Source organism: Pithys albifrons, chromosome 36 (genome assembly GCF_047495875.1).
Source record: "Pithys albifrons albifrons isolate INPA30051 chromosome 36, PitAlb_v1, whole genome shotgun sequence".
Classification (NCBI taxonomy): Eukaryota; Metazoa; Chordata; class Aves; order Passeriformes; family Thamnophilidae; genus Pithys; species Pithys albifrons.
The window spans coordinates 925203-945515 of record NC_092493.1 but is presented as its reverse complement, the minus strand read 5'-3'; the positions used below and the strand labels follow the sequence as shown (position 1 = coordinate 945515).

The 20313-nt window shown below is 52.8% G+C and overlaps 1 protein-coding gene across 1 annotated transcript; it reads left to right on the top strand.

Moving 5' to 3' along the window:
- The first annotated feature begins 1763 nt into the window (after nt 1–1763).
- LOC139684194 (uncharacterized) lies at nt 1764–15295 on the top strand. Its single transcript, XM_071579797.1, has 5 exons — nt 1764–1769; nt 1861–2161; nt 4937–5179; nt 5792–5881; nt 6582–15295. The coding sequence occupies exons 1-5, from the start codon at nt 1764–1766 to the stop codon at nt 6671–6673; spliced, it is 732 nt and encodes a 243-aa protein (XP_071435898.1). The 3' UTR covers nt 6674–15295.
- The last annotated feature ends 5018 nt before the right edge of the window (nt 15296–20313 follow it).

The window sequence follows — 20313 nt, the reverse complement described above, 5'->3', positions numbered from 1 at the left end:
GTAAGCCCATGTGGTAGTTTTAGCCAGGCCTCAAATTAGCAGTCTCAGAGAATCTACGTAGATTAGGAGAGACAGGTATCACCTGACTTAAGCAACCAAAGAAATAGTTCGTACCACATGACACAAACCTGAGATATGAATACAGGAATAGGAGGTGTTCTCTCAGTTGCCATCACATCTGCAGGGGAGGCAGGACACGCTGCTGCTGCCCCGCTGTGCTGGGCCCTGCTCCTGTCACTGCTACATCGTGTTTTGTTTGAGTTCAGGAAAGTAGAAGAAACATTTTGTTGTTACACTTTCTGTTTCTTGCTGAGTGTCTTTTGGGGGGGCTTGTAGATCTAGAGTGATGGAAACTGTTTTCGGTGGGAGGTGGAAAATTGATGTTATATCTAACTTGTGTCAGTGTGTGTTATATTGTAGTTCTTTCCTTAATTTTCTCTATTCTGTATAAACATATATAATTAGTTTAAGTTTAAACCTAGTTTGAGGGATTTTTTTGCTTTTCCTCCCTTTTCTCAGCAGAGGCAGTGGGGGGAGGAGAGGCTCTGGCTCTGTGTTTGGCAGTTGGCATTTGGCCAGCTCAAGCCAAGACAGGCACTACTCCAAATCTCCAACTGAGATCCAACCCCACTATCCCAGTTGCTGAGAGGCAATACTCAGTTCAGCTCTCCCAGAACTCTTTCGGATGATGCAAAAGCCTCACTACAGCTGATAGCCCAAAAGCTAAACACCTGTTATGCATCTTGGTGGGATCATAACCTACCTTCTCATTTGGCAATTACAGGAACACCTCAGCCATGTGCTTTGTTATTTTAGTGGGACAGGGATCTGTCTGACCCTTGGCTGAGAGTAGAATGGCTATTGTTCCAAATCAAATGCACAAAACTGTTGCACATTTGCTGGTGATTGCCCATTTGATTATGAAAGAATGTCAGTGAATGCTGATGTGAGCTGGTCTAAAGACACTGATTAAATTTTTACTCCTTACCTCTTAAACGCTACAGAGGCTGTATCAGCATTCCCTGCACTTTCAAACTGCAATGATTGGCTTCTCTGGAACAGTCAGTATTCATCTTCTATGACATAAAGAGCTGCATCACAATTTGCACTTTTATGAAGCCCTGAAATGCCGTTGGGAGCCCCTCAATGCTCTTACAGGGTTTACTGATAGGTGAGGAAAAATGAAAAAATCTGTCACTGTATGGCAAGACCCTCAGTCTTTCTGCTGGCACTCTGAGGTACAGGGTCTGGATGAAAGTTTTGGTGGACTCTGCGGTGTTTTGGGGGTCTTTGGGAGGTTCTTTGCGATGTTTGGGGGGCCTCTGGGAAAGTCTTGGGGGTTTTGGGGCGTCTCTGATGTGTTTTAAGGGGCTCTGGCAGGTCCAGGAGATTTGGAGCATCCTGGGGGAGTTTTGGGGGTCCCAGGTGGGGGTGTTGGGGATCTCAGGGTGCTTTTGCGGGGGAGGCGAGGGAGGTGTTGGTGGGAGGGACCTCAGGGCTGTCCCGGGGTGGGGGGACGGGCTTACCCAGCATTTCCACCTTCACCGTCACGGCCAACACGGCGTAGGGGATCCCGACAAGAAGGAGCTCCGGGGAGGGAACGGGGAAACCTCCGAAACAGGACACGGAAAAAACGCTGGGCATCCTGCCCCCGCCCCGCTACATCCGGGTCTCCGCCCGTCACTGCGCAGGCGCTGACGCCGCTTCCCGCCCGGCCCCGAGTACTCCGCGGTTGTCATGGCAACGCGCGGGCAATGCGAGGAATGACGGTGGAAATGACCAATGGGCGCTCAGGACTAAAGAGTGACAGCCATAGCAGCCTATGGACCCTCGGCATTTCCTCCAGCCCCGCCCGGATAGTGCCCGCCCATCGTATTCCGGGCGGAACTTTCCCACCCGCCCCGATCGGCGGAAGAGCCCGGGCAGGGTCAGACAGGGCCGGGCAGGATCGGTCAGTCCCGCCCCGGTGCCCCGGGCGCTCCCCCCGCCGCAGCCCCCGCTGCCCCCGCTCCGCCGCTGCCGGGCCGGCCCTGGCGCTGGGTCGGGCCCCGCGGGCTCTGCTGCTGCTGTCGAGAGCCGAGGAAGCTGCGAGCGGGACCGGGATCGGCGCTCCGGGGCAGGAGAGATCCCTCCCCGAGGACCATCACGGGCAAATCAGACTGTGAGTGGGCTTTTGAATTAAATAGGTAATGCCAGAAGGAGAGCAGGAGAATGAGAAGTAGAACTAAACCCGACAAACCCCTTCCCCCCACCCCTCCCTCCTTCCCAGTTGTGCCTCCTCCCCCCTCAGCGGTGCAGGGAGCTGGGAATGGGGGTCCCACTCAGTTGTTGGTGCTGCTGCTCATGGAGAGGGGTTGGAGTCCTTGCCCTGCTCCCCTGTGGGGTCCCCGTAGTTTTGGGCTTATCTTCTTTTATCCTGTTTCCTGCTGCTGAAAGAAACTGGGGCAATTTCCTGAATTTTTTTCCCTTTTTTTTTTTTTCACATCGGGTTTTAGATACATGAGAAAAAAATCATTGTACCTCTATAAACAGGTACTGCTGGGGATTCTGGGGTAGGCCCCAAACTGGGGTAACACCGAAAAAAACGAAGGAAAAGAAGGGGACAAGATTGGGAATTAGTGGTTGTTTCATTAAATGGTCCAGGTGTCTCCAATCTGGGGAAAAAGTGACTTTGGGAGGTGGAAAAATGACACAGAGGGGAGAGGAGAAGAAAATTCAAAATAAAGATCAAGTAGAATTCAATCTAACCCCACACTCATCCCTTCCCAGTGGGAGTGGGGCCATCCATGTGATCCACGTCAGAACTCCTGTCAGGAGATCAAAGAGGCCAAAGATTGGGTCAAAACCAACAGCAAAAGCCATTTCAAGTCCCTCTCAGCCCATATTTTGAGGAAGAAACCCCCAATAGTACCTGTCTCCTGCTCACCTGCCTGTGACTGCAGAGCTCCAGCCCCTCACATGCTTCAGCCTCACATCAGGAACCTCAATGAAAAGCATTTTGAATCAATTTAAGGAATTTCCACCTGTTTTCCTCCTATTTGGCCCAAGCACTGCCCCCTGAGGTGTTTCTGCATTCCCAGTGAGCCCCTTGCCCTGGCTGTGCTCAGCCCCATTTCCCCAGGCACAGGGAAGGCTGCAGAATGTAGAAATATGTTTTTAGAAAACAGATAAGAGGCCTGGCTGGTGCCATTTTTTGGGGCCAGACTCGCCTCAGTCACGATGTCAGAGGGTGTCCGAGGTCAGTGTCACTCTCAGGAGTTGTCATGGCCAGGGAAACAGTTTGTGCCAATCTGAGGCATCCTGGGGATGGACCTTCTCCAGCCAAGAAATGTCACAGGGAGTGTATTTGGGCAGAAAAATGCTTCTTTCAGGCTCTGGGAAGACTTTTGTGTCTGTTACCTTTGGGGTCCATTCGCTTCTCCATCCCCATGTTGAGGTTTCCGGACTCATGGGGAGAGTTGAATTTGGTGGCCTCTAAAATGAGACCTGGGCTTGAAAAGAGCAGGGAAAGGCTGGAAAACCTCTGGAACTGGAACAGTTTTGCCTCCAAGGCCCTTCCCTTGGTGGCCAAAAGCAGCCCCAGGGGAGCCAACCCAGCTGGGAGGGGAGGGAAGGGGCTGAGGGAGGAGCCGAGGGCTGGAGGGTCCCACGGCCACCAACTCCCAGCCCTGCCAAGGGCTGCAAACTGAGCCCATTCCAGGAGGTTCCAGGTGCTCCACTCCAGCCCTGTGTCCCAGGCTGCTGCACCCCCTGAGCTCCCTCAGCTCTTGGCTCTGCAAGGAATTGGGAAACTGGGCTCATGGAAAGAGAAGCTGTGAAGATCAGGACTGTGAGCTGGTGGTGCTCCAGAATGAGACACAAATGGGAAATAGGGAGGAGGAGGCTTGAAAAGGACCCTCAAGTCCTGGGTTTTCAGGTGGGCAGGGGAGTGAGGAGGGTTTGGGGTGGTGTTCAGGGCACAGGGACACTTGTGCCCCATGGATTTGGGATTCCCATTTCCTCAGTGGCTTTGCATCCCATCAAACTCTCCCCAGAGAGATTTTTGGAACAACTGGTCACCTCCATTTCCCAGGAGAACCCCAAGGCTCTTCCAGGCAGGAACCTGCAGCCAGTGTGGATTGGAGTGAGGGCAGGGCAGGAGTGGAGACAGGTGAACAGCACACCCAGAACCCCCAGGTGGGACTGTCCAAGGCCTGTTGGAATAAAAAGCAGCTTTGCTTCATTTCACACCCATTTTGTGCCCTCATCCCTCTCCCTGAGTTTGTGGGGTCTGTGCAAAGGTTTCTGTTCCTCTGGCAACGCTCTGCAGACCAAGGGCTGGGGGCACAGGGCACAGTGGAATGATAATTAATCAACAACAGTTTAATAATGAATAATTTAATTAACAATAGATTTAATAAGGATCAACTAAAAAAAAATTAGAATTTTTTAATAAGTGTAAAAAAATTTAAAAATATAAATATTCAAAATCTATATAAAAAAATAAGAAATAACTAAAAAGAAATTATGCAATGAAAATACAAGCTAATAATTAAAATTGAAATAGTACTTTAGATAATGGTATATATATACGTAAAATATACAAACAAAAAATAATACAAATTATGCAATGAAAATGTAATCAAATAATCAGAATTAAAGTATTCTTTTACTTAATATTATATATTAAAATATATAAAAATAAAATAAAAATAAACTATGCAATGAAAATATAATGAAATAATTAGACTTAAACTATTATTTTAAATAATATTTTATCAATACTGTAATGTAATATCACTATTTTAGTATAATAATAATAATATATAAAATATATAATATATATTATATTTACATCATAATATCTGTATTAGTCCATTGCAGTGAAAGGGAGGAGGAGGAGGTGGGGGCTGTACATTCAGGAGCCCTTTCAGCACCTTCCTCTCTCCCCCCACAGCCCCTTCACACCCCTCGGAGCAGCTTCACCCTCGGCAGTGGCTCTTTGTGGCTCCTGCAGCTGCGGTGACACATGGACAGCAACTCAGAGCCTGGAGGGACACGAGCCCACCCCCCTGCCGGGCTCTGCTCCTGCTCCAGAGGGGCCAAACCCCCCGTTATCCCGGATCCCAATGTCCCGGGGGCAGGGACAGGGCACTGACCACCATCTGTGCCAGCCCTGCTGTGCCCCGGAAGGGCCCCGGTGAGTGACGTCCCTCTGCCCCATTCCAGGGGGGTTCTGCTTGGGTGGACAGGTTTGGAGGGGCCAATGTCCCTGATGGGGCTGGATCCCTTCCCTGCAGGAAATCCTGGGGAAAAAAAGGACCTTCTGTGCCTTTTCCTGAGCTGCTGGTGGCCTAACCCCAATGCTTTGCCCTCCAGAGGGTTTGCTGCCCACCCCCACCCTGGGGCACAGTGTTGGCACCAGCAGGTTTTGTTCTTCTCACCCCATATCCTTGGGAAGGATGGAAAATACAGCAAGTGCCCACAGACACCATGCCTGCAGCCCCCTCTGGGATCATTCCAAACATCCCCAGGGCTTGGCTTGGATGTCTCCCCATCCCCAGGACACCTCTGGGTGCAGCTCAGGGCAGGAGAGGGAGAGACTGAGCTCTGAGGCTCTGCAGCTTTGCTGGGACAAGTGAACAAAGAGGCACCTTGTGGGTTTTCTGGGCTCCCAGAGAACCTTGTGAGGTTTCCTGGCTGAGCAAAGGGATGTGAGGGACCTGCAGCTGAGGCAGAGCATTAAAAGCGCAGCAGGTAGCATAGAAGAAGAGCTGCTTCCTCCTTTACTCCCAGTATGGTCCCATTGCAGGTCCTCACTGGCTCTGGGCTCTGCTGGGAGCTGGAGGGATTGGGTCACTGGTCCTGGTGGGCATCGTGGTGTGGCTGCTGCAGGGACAAGGTGAGGCATCCAAAAGGGATAAATCCCCCTTGAGTCCATGGTAAAACTGCCCCAAATCCATGAGAGCCCAGCTCCAGGCAGGAACAGGAGGGCAGAGCTGCCAGCAGGGGTTGACTGATGTGGGTTTGGGGGCTGAGCTGCTGCAGGTCCCTCTCTCCACCCTGATCGTGCTTGCAAATACCCAGGGATTCCCTCTGTGTTGTCACCAGGAGGACTTTCCCGTGCTCCAAACTAAAATGGAAATATAAACCAGAGGGATACTCGTGGTTGTATGTGATTAAGGGCAGCTGATGGTGGGTCTCTGCCAAGAGGGAAGTTTCAGATGGAATTCTGGGTTCTTGGATCCTTCGAAACCACACTGGGGCTTTTCTAGAGGTGGCTGCAGATGAAGAATTTCCCAGAGCTCAGGGAAGGATTCCCATTCCCAGAGAGTGCTGCAGGAGCAGGGACCACCTTCCCCAGCAAACCTTCCCCAGGCAGAGCCCAAACTGCCTCCCACCCCTCAAAGGAGGGGATATTCCCATGTGCTTCATCCCAGATTGGCCTCAACCCACCCCTAGCACCTGCATCTCACAAATCCATGGGCTATGTTTCAGTGCTTTGGCACAATCATCAAAAGCAGTTCCCACCTCCTAAGATCTATATCTACTTGTGGCTTCCTGCACTCAGCCCCAGCCCAGCCCAGGATTTTGTTCTCCAGGAGAAGATGGAACATACAGGGCATTGAAAAGGAGCCTGTTGAGCCATTCCCAAGGTCTGGAACCTTCCCTTTGGAAAGCAATCCAGTGGTGAACAGACCTCCTGTAGCACAAGAGGAAGTTCTGGAGCTGGGGAAAACAAGGATTACAGGCTCTTCCACCCCACTCCCCTCAAGGAATTCCCAAACCTGCTCCCCATCCCAAACTGGGGATTCCTCTCCCCAGCTCCTCCCAGGTGTCCATGGTGGACAGGTGGGCTCGGGGGGAGAGGCAGGAGGCCTCATTCCTGTTCCATCCCATTCCTGCTCCATGCCATAAAAGCACTTGCCCCCGAGGAAAATCCCACTCTCCAGGCAGCCAGGCAGGGCAGGAGTGGGGCAGGATGGGCATTTCTTAGCTGCAATCAAGGACAGTGCACCCACCTGGTGGATTATTCCAGGGGGTTTGCCAGGAGGAGGCTCTGGGGTTTCTCCTCCACCCTCAGCACTCACCCACCAGGGCAATGAGGGTGAGGAGCAGCCCCACAACAAGCAGGGTGACCCTGATGGGCACCTTTTTGTCCTTGGTGCACCTGAGGCTGAAATCTGGGGACAAACTGTGGAAAGAGCACAAAGAGCAGCCCACACCATCCCCAGCTCCCCGTGGGTGCCTTCAGCACCTCCCGACACAGCCCAAAGCACATGGGGAGCTCCAGGCTCAGTTTGGGGGAGGGAGGGGCATCTAAGGATTTTTGGGGCTGCAACCCCCTGTCCCGCCTCCACCACGGGATTTGCACCGTCCCCCAGCCCCACAGCATATAAACACTTTTAACCTTCTTAATCATTCTGATAACTTCTTAATCCTTCCCTATAGCTTGTAAACACCTTTGACCTTCTTAATCCTTCCCCTTCCCAGCACCTTGAGCTGCCCACAACACATTAAACTTAACCACAACCCCAAAACAAGGTCTCCAGAACAAGAACTGGTTCTTACTGGTCCCTCTTCTCCCCTCTCCTGTAGTGGCTCCATCACAGCAGCTGAGTCTCACCTGTGCAAACCAAGCGACTTCCTGCTCAGGGTGGGAATTGGGGAGTGGAAAATGCCTGATTTGGGGCACTTTCCTGCCAGGAAAGTCAAGCATCATTTTCCCTTTGCTGGGTTTGGGTGATTTCAGCCTTCAAAGAACCAGGACTCGCTCTGTTTTCCCAGCTCATCTTGGGTCCTGCCATCTCTGTGTGCCTTGGAAAGGTTTTATCTCAAGAACTTGCACAACTGTGAGGTGTTTTCAGTCCAGCCCCATCCCACCGCCCCCCCCCCCCCCCGGTCACTCCACAAGGTGCTTCAGCCCCACCTGTACCAACCCCCCATCTCCCCACCCTGTGCAGGGCAGCTCACGGAGCCCCCAGGGCAGTGGATGGTCCCTCTGGACATGCCTCCTGAGGGGCTTCTGCCACCCCTGGGGGGGCACAGAGGGGAAAGGGGCACTCTCATCTCCTCCTGCCACCCCTGGGGGGGGACACAGAGGGCACAGGGGCACCCTGAGCTCCTCCCACCACAAGCTGATCTCAGACAACACCTCAAGCCCTCAGGGCTCAGACAGCTCCTGCTCAGTCTCAGGGCTTTCCCATGATGCTCTCATGGCTGAAATATAAAACCACAAAAAGCTGATAATCCCCCAAACTCTCCCCCCGCAGGCATTTTTCTAAGCCTGATTCTGTCCTAAAGGCTGTTTTTTGTTCACTGTTTCCTGTCCCAGCCTGTGCTCAGCTCCGTTATTGCTGTGACCTCCCAAATCAACGTATTTTCCCACCTTGTTCATTGCTTTTCCTAAATTCTTTTCCTGCTTTCCCTGGGCACGCACTATCCCCAAGTCAAAGTTAAAAATTAACAGGTTCATCAAAGGAAAACTGACCCCATGAGAACAGTTTATAGAATATTTATAAGGAAAATAAACAAAGAGGACAAGAATCCACTGGCACAGAATGTGGATGCTGCTCTTGGGCAGCTGCAAAGAGTTCCCATATTAATTATATGCAAACCCTGACATCAACAAATTCCAATTATTACCAGCCCTTACTCAGCATTTCTTCCATAGGTAAATATTCTCCAGGTAAGAACCATCTACCTGTGTCTGCAAAGTAGGAACCAAAGGGATCATTTTTCCCACCTAAACACTTTATTTTGAATAAGGTTTAATTGATGTAGTGATTTTTTTACTGTCCTCAGCTCCCAAATTCCTGCTGCCCCAGGCTGCACTTTAGGGCATTTTGGGGTGAAAAACAGGTGGGGGAGGAAGAGGAGGGGAAAACAGATCTAGTGGGGACGAACAGAGAAACTTAGCATGGAAAATACTCCCAAAGACTGTGGGTTTGGGGAAAATACAGGACTTTTGTGTCTCAAAGAGCATTTCAAAACTATTACAGCCCAATATAGTTGTGGCCTTTTGCTGCCCAGGGAAGGGAAATGGGTCCACAAGTGCACGTGGGAGTTATTCAAAAGGGGCTTTTGTCCAGTGACCAAAAGAGGGGGAATCCAAACAGTCACCAGGAATGTCCATTTTAATGAGAAAATAAAAGGCTAATTCAGCCCTTACCTGAGATGTCCCTGCAACGAAACATCTGGGGGGTCACTGGGACCCCAAGGTGGGACCCACAGGCTGGGCTGGGCTGGGCTGGAGGGGGAGGCCCAGGGGAGACAGAGCAGGACGTGGAGGAAAAAGCTGCTTACTATTTCTCCTCTAGTCCTTCATCCTCCTTCCCGCTCACAAATTCTCTCTGGATATGGCACAACAATCTTGAGAACTAAACTCAAATCCGAACTTGCTTCATCCTGGTCCAGCCCAGCCCCCACAGCCCCGATCTGGCCCACATCCCCATCCCGGTCCATCCCACACCCCCCATTCTAGTCAATCCCAGCCCCCCCACCGCAGCCCGGTCCATCCCACACCTTCCACCCTGGTCCATCCCACACCCCCATCCCAGTACATCCCAGACCGCGTCTGTCTTTCAGTCCCAGCATGGCTTGGGCTGGGAGGGACCATAAAGCCCATCCCGCCCCACCCATGCCCCACGCGGGGACACCTCCCACCAGCCTAGGGGGGTTCAAGCCCGGTCCCACCTGTCCGGGGACACTCCCAGGGACGGGGCGGCCAAACCTGTCTGGACGGGCCAGCGCTGCTGCGGCCCCGGCTCCTCCTGAGCCCGCCGGGGGTCAGCGGGAAGGAGGAGTCCGTGGGCAGCCGCTCCCTCCGCAGGCCCTGGGGAGGGGACACGGGGGGCGAGCCCTTCGGGTCCCACCTGCGCCGGGGCCGCGGCAGAGCCGAGCCGAGCCTAGTGCCCGCCCCCCGCCCGCACTTTGAACAGAACCCGCCTCCCTCTCCGAAACCCACGCCGTTTGCGGGAAATAGCCCTGGCGATGTGCCCGGAGGCGCCGCTTGAGCATTCCCAGCCCTGGCGATGTGCCCGGAGCCGCCGCTTGAGCAGTCCCAGCCCTGGCGATGTGCCCGGAGCCGCCGCTTGAGCATTCCCAGCCCTGGCGATGTGCCCGGGCTCCGGGAGCGCAGGGAATTGCTGCTGCTATTCCGAACCGGCTGGAGCTCCGTGTGCCCCTGGGCTGGAGCGACTGTGCCCTGTGGAGGAGCCCGGGATGGGGCAGAGACCCCCCCGCAGCCCGGGAGGAGCCCACGCTGGAGCGGGGGATGCCCCAAGGAGGCCGTGCCCCCGTGGGAGCCCCTGCAGAGCCCCAGGAGCAAAGTCCTGGTGTCCAGGACTGCCCCCCGGCCCAGCGGGGCGGGTTTAACCCCAAACTCTGCAGCCAAGCCCTGTCTCGGGGCAGCGGCCGCTCCGTGACAGCGACACGGCCCAGAGCGGTACCCGGCAGTGACTGAGGGCAGGGGGGCACAGGGACCCTCCGGCGCCCCTCGCTGCCCACGAGGGGGAAAGAACATTCCCGGCAGTGAGATTCAGGGCAGGACCAGCCATGCCATGTCGGCTGCTCCCTGTGCCTGGTGCCATTCCCTGTCCCTGGCCATTCCCTGCCCCTGGACCATTCCCTATCCATGGCTATTCCCCATCCCTGCCCATTCCTTGTCCCTGGTCCATTCCCGGTCCCTGGACCTTTCCCTGTCCCTGTGCCATTCCCTGTCCCTGTGCCATTCCCTGTCCCTGTCCATTCCCTGTCCCTGTCCAATCCCTGTCCCTGTGCCATTCCCCGTCCCTGTGCCATTCCCTGTCCCTGACCATTCCCTGTCCCTGTCCAATCCCTGTCCCTGGACATTCCCTGTCCCTGTGCCAATCCCTGTCCCTGGACGTTCCCTGTCCCTGTGCCATTCCCTGTCCCTGTCCATTCCCTGTCCCTTGGCTCTGTTGGGCTGAGGGTGGCAGTGGGACCCGGGTGGTCCCTGCTCAGCCCTGGCTCAGAACTGCAGCCCCAGCCAGGCCTGAGGGGGGAGAACAGCCCTGAGCCCCAGCTGGGCCAGAGCCTCCCAGTTCCACCTCAGAATTAAAGATTATAACCCCCCTCAGCCACCAGTGGAGCCAGGGGTTCACTGCAACTCCCAGAATGAGGGGGGAGTTCCCATGAGCCATTTAGAACCTATAAAAATTTGTTGAAAACAGCAGTTTTCTTCCACCAGTAGGGTTATGTCATCCCCCAAAATGCAAGAGGTTGAACTCAGCCAATGAAAAGAGGAGGGAGATCCTCAAAAGATACTTAGAGCCCCACAGAATTAGTGGAAAGCAGCAGGATCTCCCCAAAACAAGCTCCCTGTGTCCCTCCTTGTGAGGCCCCACTCCAAGTGCTGGAGCCACACCTCCCCACACTCCCTCACAGTTCTCCCCTCAGGACAGGAGGGCAACCCAAAAACCTTCTGTCATTCGAGATCCCATCTCATGCCTGCAAACACTACCCCACCAGCTTTTAAGCCCCATCCCAACCCTCCTCGTCCACATCCAAGCCATACAAATTTCAACCCAATCCTTCTGGGGATGTAGTTTTTCTCCCTCTTCAGTTGTTGACACCCCACAGATGGGGTTTGGGAGTCTAGGTCGGGTTTTGTATTGAGCCATTTTGGGCAGGGATTGAGCCCTTCTGGGTTGGGGTCAAGGCATTAAGAGGTGATAGATTGATCCACCAATGGTTCTGGACTGCAAAGTGATGGAGAAAACTCACTTGGCGTGGGTGCCCCCAGTTTTTGGGAAAACTCCCTGCAAATCTTCCAGATCCCTGAAATCCTCCTGAATATCCCTTTAAACCCCAAATTCTTCAACCAAATCCCTGTGAACTAGTGCAGCTTTAGTGGTCTTTGTTCAATGTATTTATTTTTACCCCAATTTCAGGTAATTTTATGGGATGAAGATGGATCAAAGAAAATCAAAGACAAAAAAAGGCATTATGAGATGGAGCATGAGGTTGGGTTGGGTGGCCCATAGAGAGGCAGGGCCATAGAGAAATAGAATCACAGAATTATTTAGTCCTCACACTTGTAAGGCCTCTCTCCAGTGTGGATGCTCCGTGGGTGATGAGGTTGGAGTTGTGGTTGAAGCTCTTCACGCAGTTGATGCAGCAGAAGGACTTTTCCCCCGTGTGTGTGCGCCGAGGCACGAGGAGATCTGAGCTGGTCCGAAACCTCTTTCCACACTCTGAACACTCGTAGGGCCATTCCCCAGTGTGGACTATTTTGTAAAGGATCAGGTGAGAGCTCTGGGTGAAGCTCTTCCCACATTCTCCACACATGTAAGGCCGTTCCCCAGTGTGGATGTGCTGGTGCTGGATCAGATTGATCCAGTCGCTGAGAAGCGACTGCCTTAACCACTCCCACACTGGTTCCTACTTCCCTGGAGATGATGTCATAATGTGGTATGGAATACAAAATTACTGGCTAGAAGAGGTCAGCTGTTAACTCAGCCCAGCTCAAGTCAGCTGACAGCTTCGGCCTAGTCCAGACTTCAGAGCCCAAATTTAGGCCCACCTAGCTGAACCCATAACAGAGCTGATGCTGAAGCTCTTCCCACACTCCAAACACTTGTAGCGCCTCTCCCTTGTGTGAAGCAGCTGCACCACCAGGTCAGGGCTCTGGCTGAAACTCTGGCTGCCTTCCTGGGACAGGTTCAGTGTTTCTTCCTCGGAACAACCTGATCTGGGCTTGGAGCTTCTTCTTCTGGGGTACTCCGTGGCTTTTTCTTTCCGATGACTTCCTGCGCTGTGGAGCCATTCAAAACGGCCTCTGCCACGAGGTTCTGCCAGGGGGATTTGTCCTGCGTGCTCAGCTTGGGGCCTGGGACAAAAAGGAAGAGGAGAGGAAGGAAGAAGGAAAAGGAAGAAGAAGAAACAAAGACAGAAAGGAACAAGGAGAAGGAAGATGAAGAAGAAAGAAAAACAAAAGAAGGAAAAGAAAGATGGAGAAGAAGAAAGATGAAAAGAAAGGATAATAAAAAGAAACAAGTAGAGGGAGGAATGAAAGAAGGACAGAGGAGAAGGAAATGTAGGAAGGAAGAAAATGAAGGAAAGGAAGCCACAAGAAATGAAATGAACATGGAAAGGAAAGAACAAAGAAAGAAGGGAAAGGAAGGATGGAAATAAAGGAGAAAGATAAAGAAAGAAGTGGGAGAAGGAAGAAGTAGTAGGAAGGAATGAGAAAAACAAAGGAGGGAGAGGAAGGAACAAGGAGGAGAAGAACAAGATGAAGGAAATACAAAAAGGAAGAAACGGAGGAAAGAAGAAGAAGAAGGAACAAAGATGAAGAAGAAAGGCAGGAATTAGAAAGGAGAAAAGGAACAATGAAAAGGAAAGGGGAAAAAGATCTGTCTTGGGTTGAGCTGGCAAAATGCCAACTACCCAACACAGAGTCAGAGCTTCTCTTTCACCATCTGCCCCCCCCGCCCGAGAAAAGGGAGAAAGGGAGAAAAACTTCAAACTAGGTTTAAACTTAAACTAACTACATATATATTTATACAGAAAAGAGAAAATTAAAAGCAAACTACAATATAATGCACACTCACACAACTTAGAAATAACAAGAATTAACTTCTAACTCCCCAGTGAACACAAATCTCACTATTTTAACTACAAATGTTTTCAGAGAACTCAATCCCCAGAGGGACAGCTTCAAGCAGACAGAAAGACTAAGAACAAACATTTTACTTACCTAAGATAACATGATGGTAAGCCGGTGCTCTGGTCCTGGTCCTCCCCGTCCCTCCTGGGACGGCACAGTGTGTCCTCCTGGGACCACAGTTTGAAGCAACTGACCAAGCAACTCCTACACTGGCCCTTACTCTTTGAGATGATGTCAGAATATGGCATGGAATTCTATTGGCTAGAAGAAGTCAGCTGTCAGCTAGCTCAGCCCAGCTCAAGGCAGCTGACAGTCTCAGGCCTAGTCTGAACTCTACAACCTAAACTTAGGCCTACCTAGTTAAACCTATAATAAGAGCAAAAAGAAAAAAGCAGGAAAGAAAGGAAGGAAGGAAAAGAGCAAGGAAAAAATGAGAAGGAAGAGAGGAAGAAAGAAGAACAAAGAGAAGGAAGAAGGAAAAAAAAAGGAGAAAATGGAAAGAGAAGAAAGAAGGACAGGCAGGGGATTTGCCTCTGGCCCACAGGGAAGGCCAAGGACATCCCCCCAAACCCGGCCCCAGCAGGACGGCATCTGCAGCAGGGATGTCCTGCAGCCGGGGCCATGCTGGGCTGGAAGATGCAGCACAAGAGAGGGGCAAAGGGGCACTGACTTCCTCCTCACCTGCCTGGGGGTCCCGCAGCATCTTCCTCGCAGACTCCTTCTCCACCCCACCAAGGTTTGGCAAGGAGAAATTCTGGTCTGGGGGGAAAACGAAGGTGTGAGTGCATTGGCATGGGGGTTCCTCCTGCCCAAGTCTCTCTCCAAAACATACTGGGCATCTTGTGTTTCCTTCCACCAAGTCCCACAGAGGGAGTAGCAGGAATGGAGCTGGGCCAGCTTGGGATGGGGCTCTCAGCTTCTCCCATTCCCTTTGGAGCGAATTCCCACTGCCCTGCACTCTGGCAGAACCAACTTTGTCCTCTTCAAGGACCTATTTGGTTGATCCTATGGGAAAACAAAGACCCGGGGAGGAAGCAGGAGACCTGGATACCCTGGATATAGAGAAGGCTGAGGGTTTTATGGACTTTTAAGCCTCAGGCTGCAACAGGAATTGCCCCAAAAGGAAAGGCTCCAGGACTGGGAGATTGAGGACCTTGATGCCAAAGGGGTTTTTGTTCTGATTTTCACATTTTGTGGATTTTAGGAACATAGTAGTTGTAGATTTTTAGAGGGTTAATATTTCTAACAGTTTAAGTTTAATGTCTTTCTATCACTACCCCTGTCCCAGAACAGGGAGCTCAAATTCCTTTAGTTAATTAATCTTGTTTAGTCTCCTTTCCAAGGTAAAGAGCTGAAGGATATCAGAAGGCCTGCAAAATGAAACATAAACATAGGTCAGAGTGACCCAAAAGCCAGAATTGGATGAACTCCAAGAGACCTTTGTGTGCCTGAGGAAGAAGAGTTGATGAAGACAGAGGGTCTTGACAACCCCAGACCCAATTCGGGGGAGTTGGACCAGGGGTGGGACTGGGGCTGGACTGAGAAATGTGTAAAGCAATGATTGGAGGGATCTTATTATAAAAGCCATGGAAACAAGAACTGAGACACATGCATGTCATCCTGTATTCCTGTGGGCTGTAGGCCCTGTGTTATTAAAGGACCTTTACTTTTTATCTTACCCTACACTAACGTGGCTCGAAGTCCTGTTTTTTGGGGGGAAGGGTCATTCGCGGCATCAACCCCAAGTACACTCCAGGAGATGAGGTTGGAGACCTTCTAAAAAATAGGAATGTGCCCAAATCCATGGGATTTGGAGATCCTGAGAGAGCTGCTGTTTAAAAACACCCCTCAATTTCAGGGGAAAGTTGGAAGATCCCGGGAATTGCAGCCCAAGATTATGTAGCAGATTCTCCTGGGAAATCTTAAGGCACTGGAAAACACTCGCTTTTGGGGCAATCCCAGACACAGCCATGGGATTGGAAACCTCCAGGAAAAGGACTTCAGATTGAGGATGGATGGAAAATTCACCCCAGGCATGTGGGCATTGTGGAAATCCAGAGGGATCCTGGGCTGGATCTCAAGTATGGGGACAAGGAGCATTCCAACACCCCTAGAGTGGGTCTGGGAGCACAAGATTCTCCCAGTTTTCCAAAAATCAATGAATGATACATGGAGCATTCCCAATTTTGTTCTGGAGGGCACAGGAATCTCCTAATTCTCAAAAAATTAAGGACATGGAGCATTCCAAATTTGGGTCTCAGGGCAGAGGATTCCCCTATGTATCAGGATTTAAAATTGTTGACATTTTGGTCTGTGTTTTTGCCATTGCCACCTGTGAAAAAGACCTATCCTTTTCCTGCCAAGTTCTGGGGAACAGAAGCTGATAAAGATTTGTCCTTGAAGAGAGACTTTGTATAAACTAAAGTTACTTCCGTCTCTCCTATTGGTTGGAGAGCGGCTGGGGGGGCCGGGGAGGGGGGGGGGGGAGAGCAAGGCGGAAGAGAGAGAAGGAAAGAGGGAGTGAGAAGGTGCAGCAGAGTCTGGAACTTCTCCCCGGAGGTGGGGAGGGGAAGCCTCACTCCCCTCCCCGCCCCCTCCGGGCAGACATCTCCAGGTGGCTCAATAAAAAGGTGAGAGAGCTTGTGTTCTTTGCATTGGTAGTTTTTTTCCCCAAAAAGACAGCAGGAATGCCTGCCATATGCCAACGCTTAGAAAATGTAGCTCCTGCCTTCATGGTTGTCTTGAGCTGGTAAGACAACCTTATGCGAATAACTCTTTAGTGACTGCAATGCTTACCTGTTTGGGTTTATTGTTTTAGTTTTGTCTTTCTCTTTCTCCTTTTTGGGTTCTTCTTGGGGGAAGGCCAACAAGGCTGACACCCTTGTGGGTGTCTGTTACAAACCGCCCAACCAGGATGATGAAGGAGATGAACTGTTCTACAAGCAGCTGGCAGATGTCTCAAAATCTCCAGCCCTTGTTCTTGTGGGTGACTTTAACCTGCCAGATATCTGCTGGGAGCTTCATACTGCAGAGAAGAGGCAGTCAAGGAAGTTCCTGGATTGCATAGAGAACAATTTCCTTCATCAACTGGTAAATGAGCCTACCAGGGGTGAGGCCCCGCTAGACCTCCTGTGACCAGACGGGATCCATCCCAGGGTGATGAAGGAGCTGGCAGAAGAGCTTGCCAAACCGCTCTCCATCGTCTTCCAACAGTCCTGGTTCTCTGGGGAGGTCCCAGATGATTGGAGGTTGGCGAATGTCACCCCAATCCACAAAAAGGGCTGCAAGGCTGACCCTGGCAACTCCAGGCCTGTCAGCCTGACCTCGGTGCCTGGCAGGGTTATGGAGCAGTTCATCCTGAGTGCAATCACACAGCACCTTCAGGGCGGACAAGGGCTCAGACCCAGCCAGCATGGGTTTAGGAGGGCCAGGTCCTGTCTGACCAACCTGATCTCTTTTTACAATCAGGTGACCCACCTGGTGGATGAGGGAAAGGCTGTGGATGTGTCTATCTGGACTTCAGCAAGGCCTTTGGCACTGTCTCCCATAATATACTCCTGGAAAAGCTGGTAGCCCATGGCCTGGATAAGTGTACCCTCTCCTGGATTAGGAGCTGGCTGGAGGGTCGGGCCCAGAGAATGCTGGTGAACAGGGCTGTGTCCAGCTGGGGGCCGGTCACTTGTGGTGTTCCCCAGGGGTCTGTGTTGGGTCCAGTCCTGTTTAACATCTTTATTGATGATTTAGATGAGGGGATTGAGTCCATCATCAGCAAATTTGCTGATGACACCAAGTTGAGAGGGAGTGTCAACCTGCTGGAAGACAGGAGGGCTCTGCAGAGAGATCTGGATAGACTTGAGAGATGGGCTGATTCCAATGGGATGAAGTTCAACAAGGCCAAGTGACGGGTCCTGCACTTTGGCCACAACAACCCCCTGCAGTGCTCCAGGCTGGGCACAGAGTGCCTGGAGAACAGCCAGGCAGAGAGGGACCTTGGGGTACTAATTGACAGGAAGGTCAACATGAGCCAACAGTGTGCCCAGGTGGCCAAGAAGGGCAATGGAATCCTGGCCTGTATCAAAAATAGCGTGGCCAGCAGGCCCAGGGCAGTGACCCTTCCCCTGTACTCTGCGTTGGTGAGGCCACACCTTGAGTACTGTGTTCAGTTCTGGGCCCCTCAGTTCAGAAAGGATATTGAGGTGCTGGAGCGAGTCCAGAGAAGAGCAACAAGGCTGGTGAAGGGACTGGAGCACAAGTGCTGTGGGGAAAGGCTGAGGGAGCTGGGGTTGTTTAGCCTGGAGAAGAGGAGGCTTAGAGGTGACCTCATCACTGTCTATAACTACCTGAAGGGAAGTTCTGGCCAGGTGGGCGCTGGTCTCTTCTCCCAGGCACTCAGCAATAGGACAAGGGGGCACGATGGGCTCAAGCTCTGCCAGGGGAAATTTAAGCTGGATATCAGAAAAAAATTCTTTACAGAGAGAGTAATCAGGCATTGGAATGGGCTGCCCAGAGAGGTGGTGGATTCACCATCCCTAGAGATTTTTAAATGCAGATTGGACGTGGCACTGAGTTCCATGATCTAGTAAATGGACTGGAGTTGGACCAAGGGTTGGACTCGATGGTCTCAGAGGTCTTTTCCAACCCAATCGATTCTATGATTCTACGATTCTATGATTCTATTCGGTCACTCTTGTTAATAAAAAATACTGGGGTTTTTTTTCCTGAACTTTCTATGGTGCTCAGCCTGATTTATCCAGCAATTATAGAACCCACCCTAATACATGCTAGTTTTCCCAAAATTAAGGAATGGGTCACACAACATTCCCTTTTTTCTCAGTTTGCATCTGGGGCCATAGGATTCTCCCATTTTCCCAAAATTAAGCCATGCAGTCTTCCCAGTTTTCTCATTTTGCATCTTGGGGCACAGAATTCTCCCACTTATCCCAAATTAAGGAATTTGACGCAGAGCGCTCCCATCTTCTCCACTTTGGTTGTTGGAGCACAGGATGGTCCCAGATTTCCTAAAATCAAGGAATGGGACACAGAGCATTTCCCCCTCCCAATTTTGAGTCTGGGGGAACAGGATTTCCCAAAACTGAGGACATGGGGCATTTCCAATTTCCATGTTTGGGTCTGGGGGCTGTAGTGGTTCCCGTGGGCAGGTTTGGTAGTGGGGGGGCTCCAGGGGTGGCTTCTGTGAGCAGCTGCCAGAAGCTTCCCCGTGCCTGGAGGAGACAATGCCAGCTGGCTCCAGGATGGGCTTCCTGTGACTGGCTAAGTCCAAGCCCATCGGGAATGTCCGGAACGGCTCTGGAAGAATGTATTTCAGAAGGGAATGAAAGTTCCTGTGCAGGGGAAAGTTGCAGGCAGAGGAGAGCGGAGGGAGAAGTTGGGCACAGCTCTGAAGACCCCATGAGCAGTGCAGGAGGAGGGGCAGGAGGTGGGGAAGGGCCTGGGGAGCAGCTGTACCACCAAAGCTCAGGGAGGAGCTGGGCAGGGCAGAGAGTCACCTGCAGCCCAGGGAGGAGGAAGGCAGAGCACAGAGTCACCTGCAGTCCAGGGAGGAGCAGGGCAGGGCACAGTGACCTGCACCCCAGGGAGGAGCCCACAAAGACCAGGGGGTACCAAAGGAGGCTGTGACCCTGGGGGAGGCCCAGCACGGAGCGGGGGCTTGGCAGGGACCTGCTGAGCCCTGCAGAGAGGACCCCACACCGCAGCAGGTTTGGCCCTGGCAGCATTTGTGGCCCTGGGGGGGCCCCACGCTGGAGCAGCCTGTGCCTAACGGGCTGCAACCCGTGGAAAACTGACACCGTGGCAGCACTTTGAGAAGAACTGTGCCATGGCAGGGACTCACGCTGGACAGGCTCAGGCAGGTCTGTCTCCTGTGGCAGCGACCCCACCGGGAGCAGGGCAAGGATTCCAGCTCCTCTCCCTGAGCAGCACCACCACCAACAACTGAGTGGGACCCCCCATTCCCAGCTCCCTGCACCGCTGAGGGGGAAGAGGCACAACTGGGAAGGAGGGAGGGGTGGGGGGAAGGGGTTTATCGGGTTTAGTTCTACTTCTCATTCTCCTGCTCTCCTTCTGGCAGGAACAATTTAATTCACACGCCCACTCAGAGTCTGTTTTGCCCGAGATGGTGCTCGGGGAGGGATCTCTCCCGCTCCCCATCCCAACCCCCGAGCCCTCCGTTGGATTTTCCCTGCCCTGCCCGCTCGCAGAGGGAGGGAGAGCGCCTTTCGTGGGTTCCGTCCCCAGGCAGCCCCCCCCGAGCTGTCCCGCAGCTCCCTCCTCAGCCGGCCCGGATCCATCTGCTCGCAGAGCCCGGGCAGCATCTCGGCGGCTCCGCAGGCCACTCGCTGCTCCCTCCGGGCTCCCAGGGACCCCCCCGGCCTTCCGTGTGCCCCCCGCAGCCCCTCCCTGCCCATCCCCTCGGAGCGCCGATCCCGGCCCCGCTCGCAGCTCCCTCGGCCCTCGACAGCAGCAGCAGAGCCCGCGGGGCCCGACCCAGCGCCAGGGCCGGCCCGGCAGCGGCGGAGCGGGGGCAGCGAGGGCTGCGGCGGGGGGAGCGCCCGGGGCACCGGGGCGGCCCTGACCGATCCTTCTCGGCCCTGCCCGGCCCTGAGCGGGCGCTGCCGACGATCGGGGCGGGTGGGGAAGTTCCGCCCGGACAACAAAGGGCGGTGTCAGCGAGGCGGGTCTGC

Coding starts and splice junctions, on each gene's coding strand:
- LOC139684194 (XM_071579797.1), top strand. Junction 5,180..5,791: donor TGTGCCCCGGAAGGGCCCCG/GTGAGTGACGTC, acceptor GTCCCATTGCAG/GTCCTCACTGGCTCTGGGCT. Junction 5,882..6,581: donor GTGGCTGCTGCAGGGACAAG/GTGAGGCATCCA, acceptor TTTGTTCTCCAG/GAGAAGATGGAACATACAGG.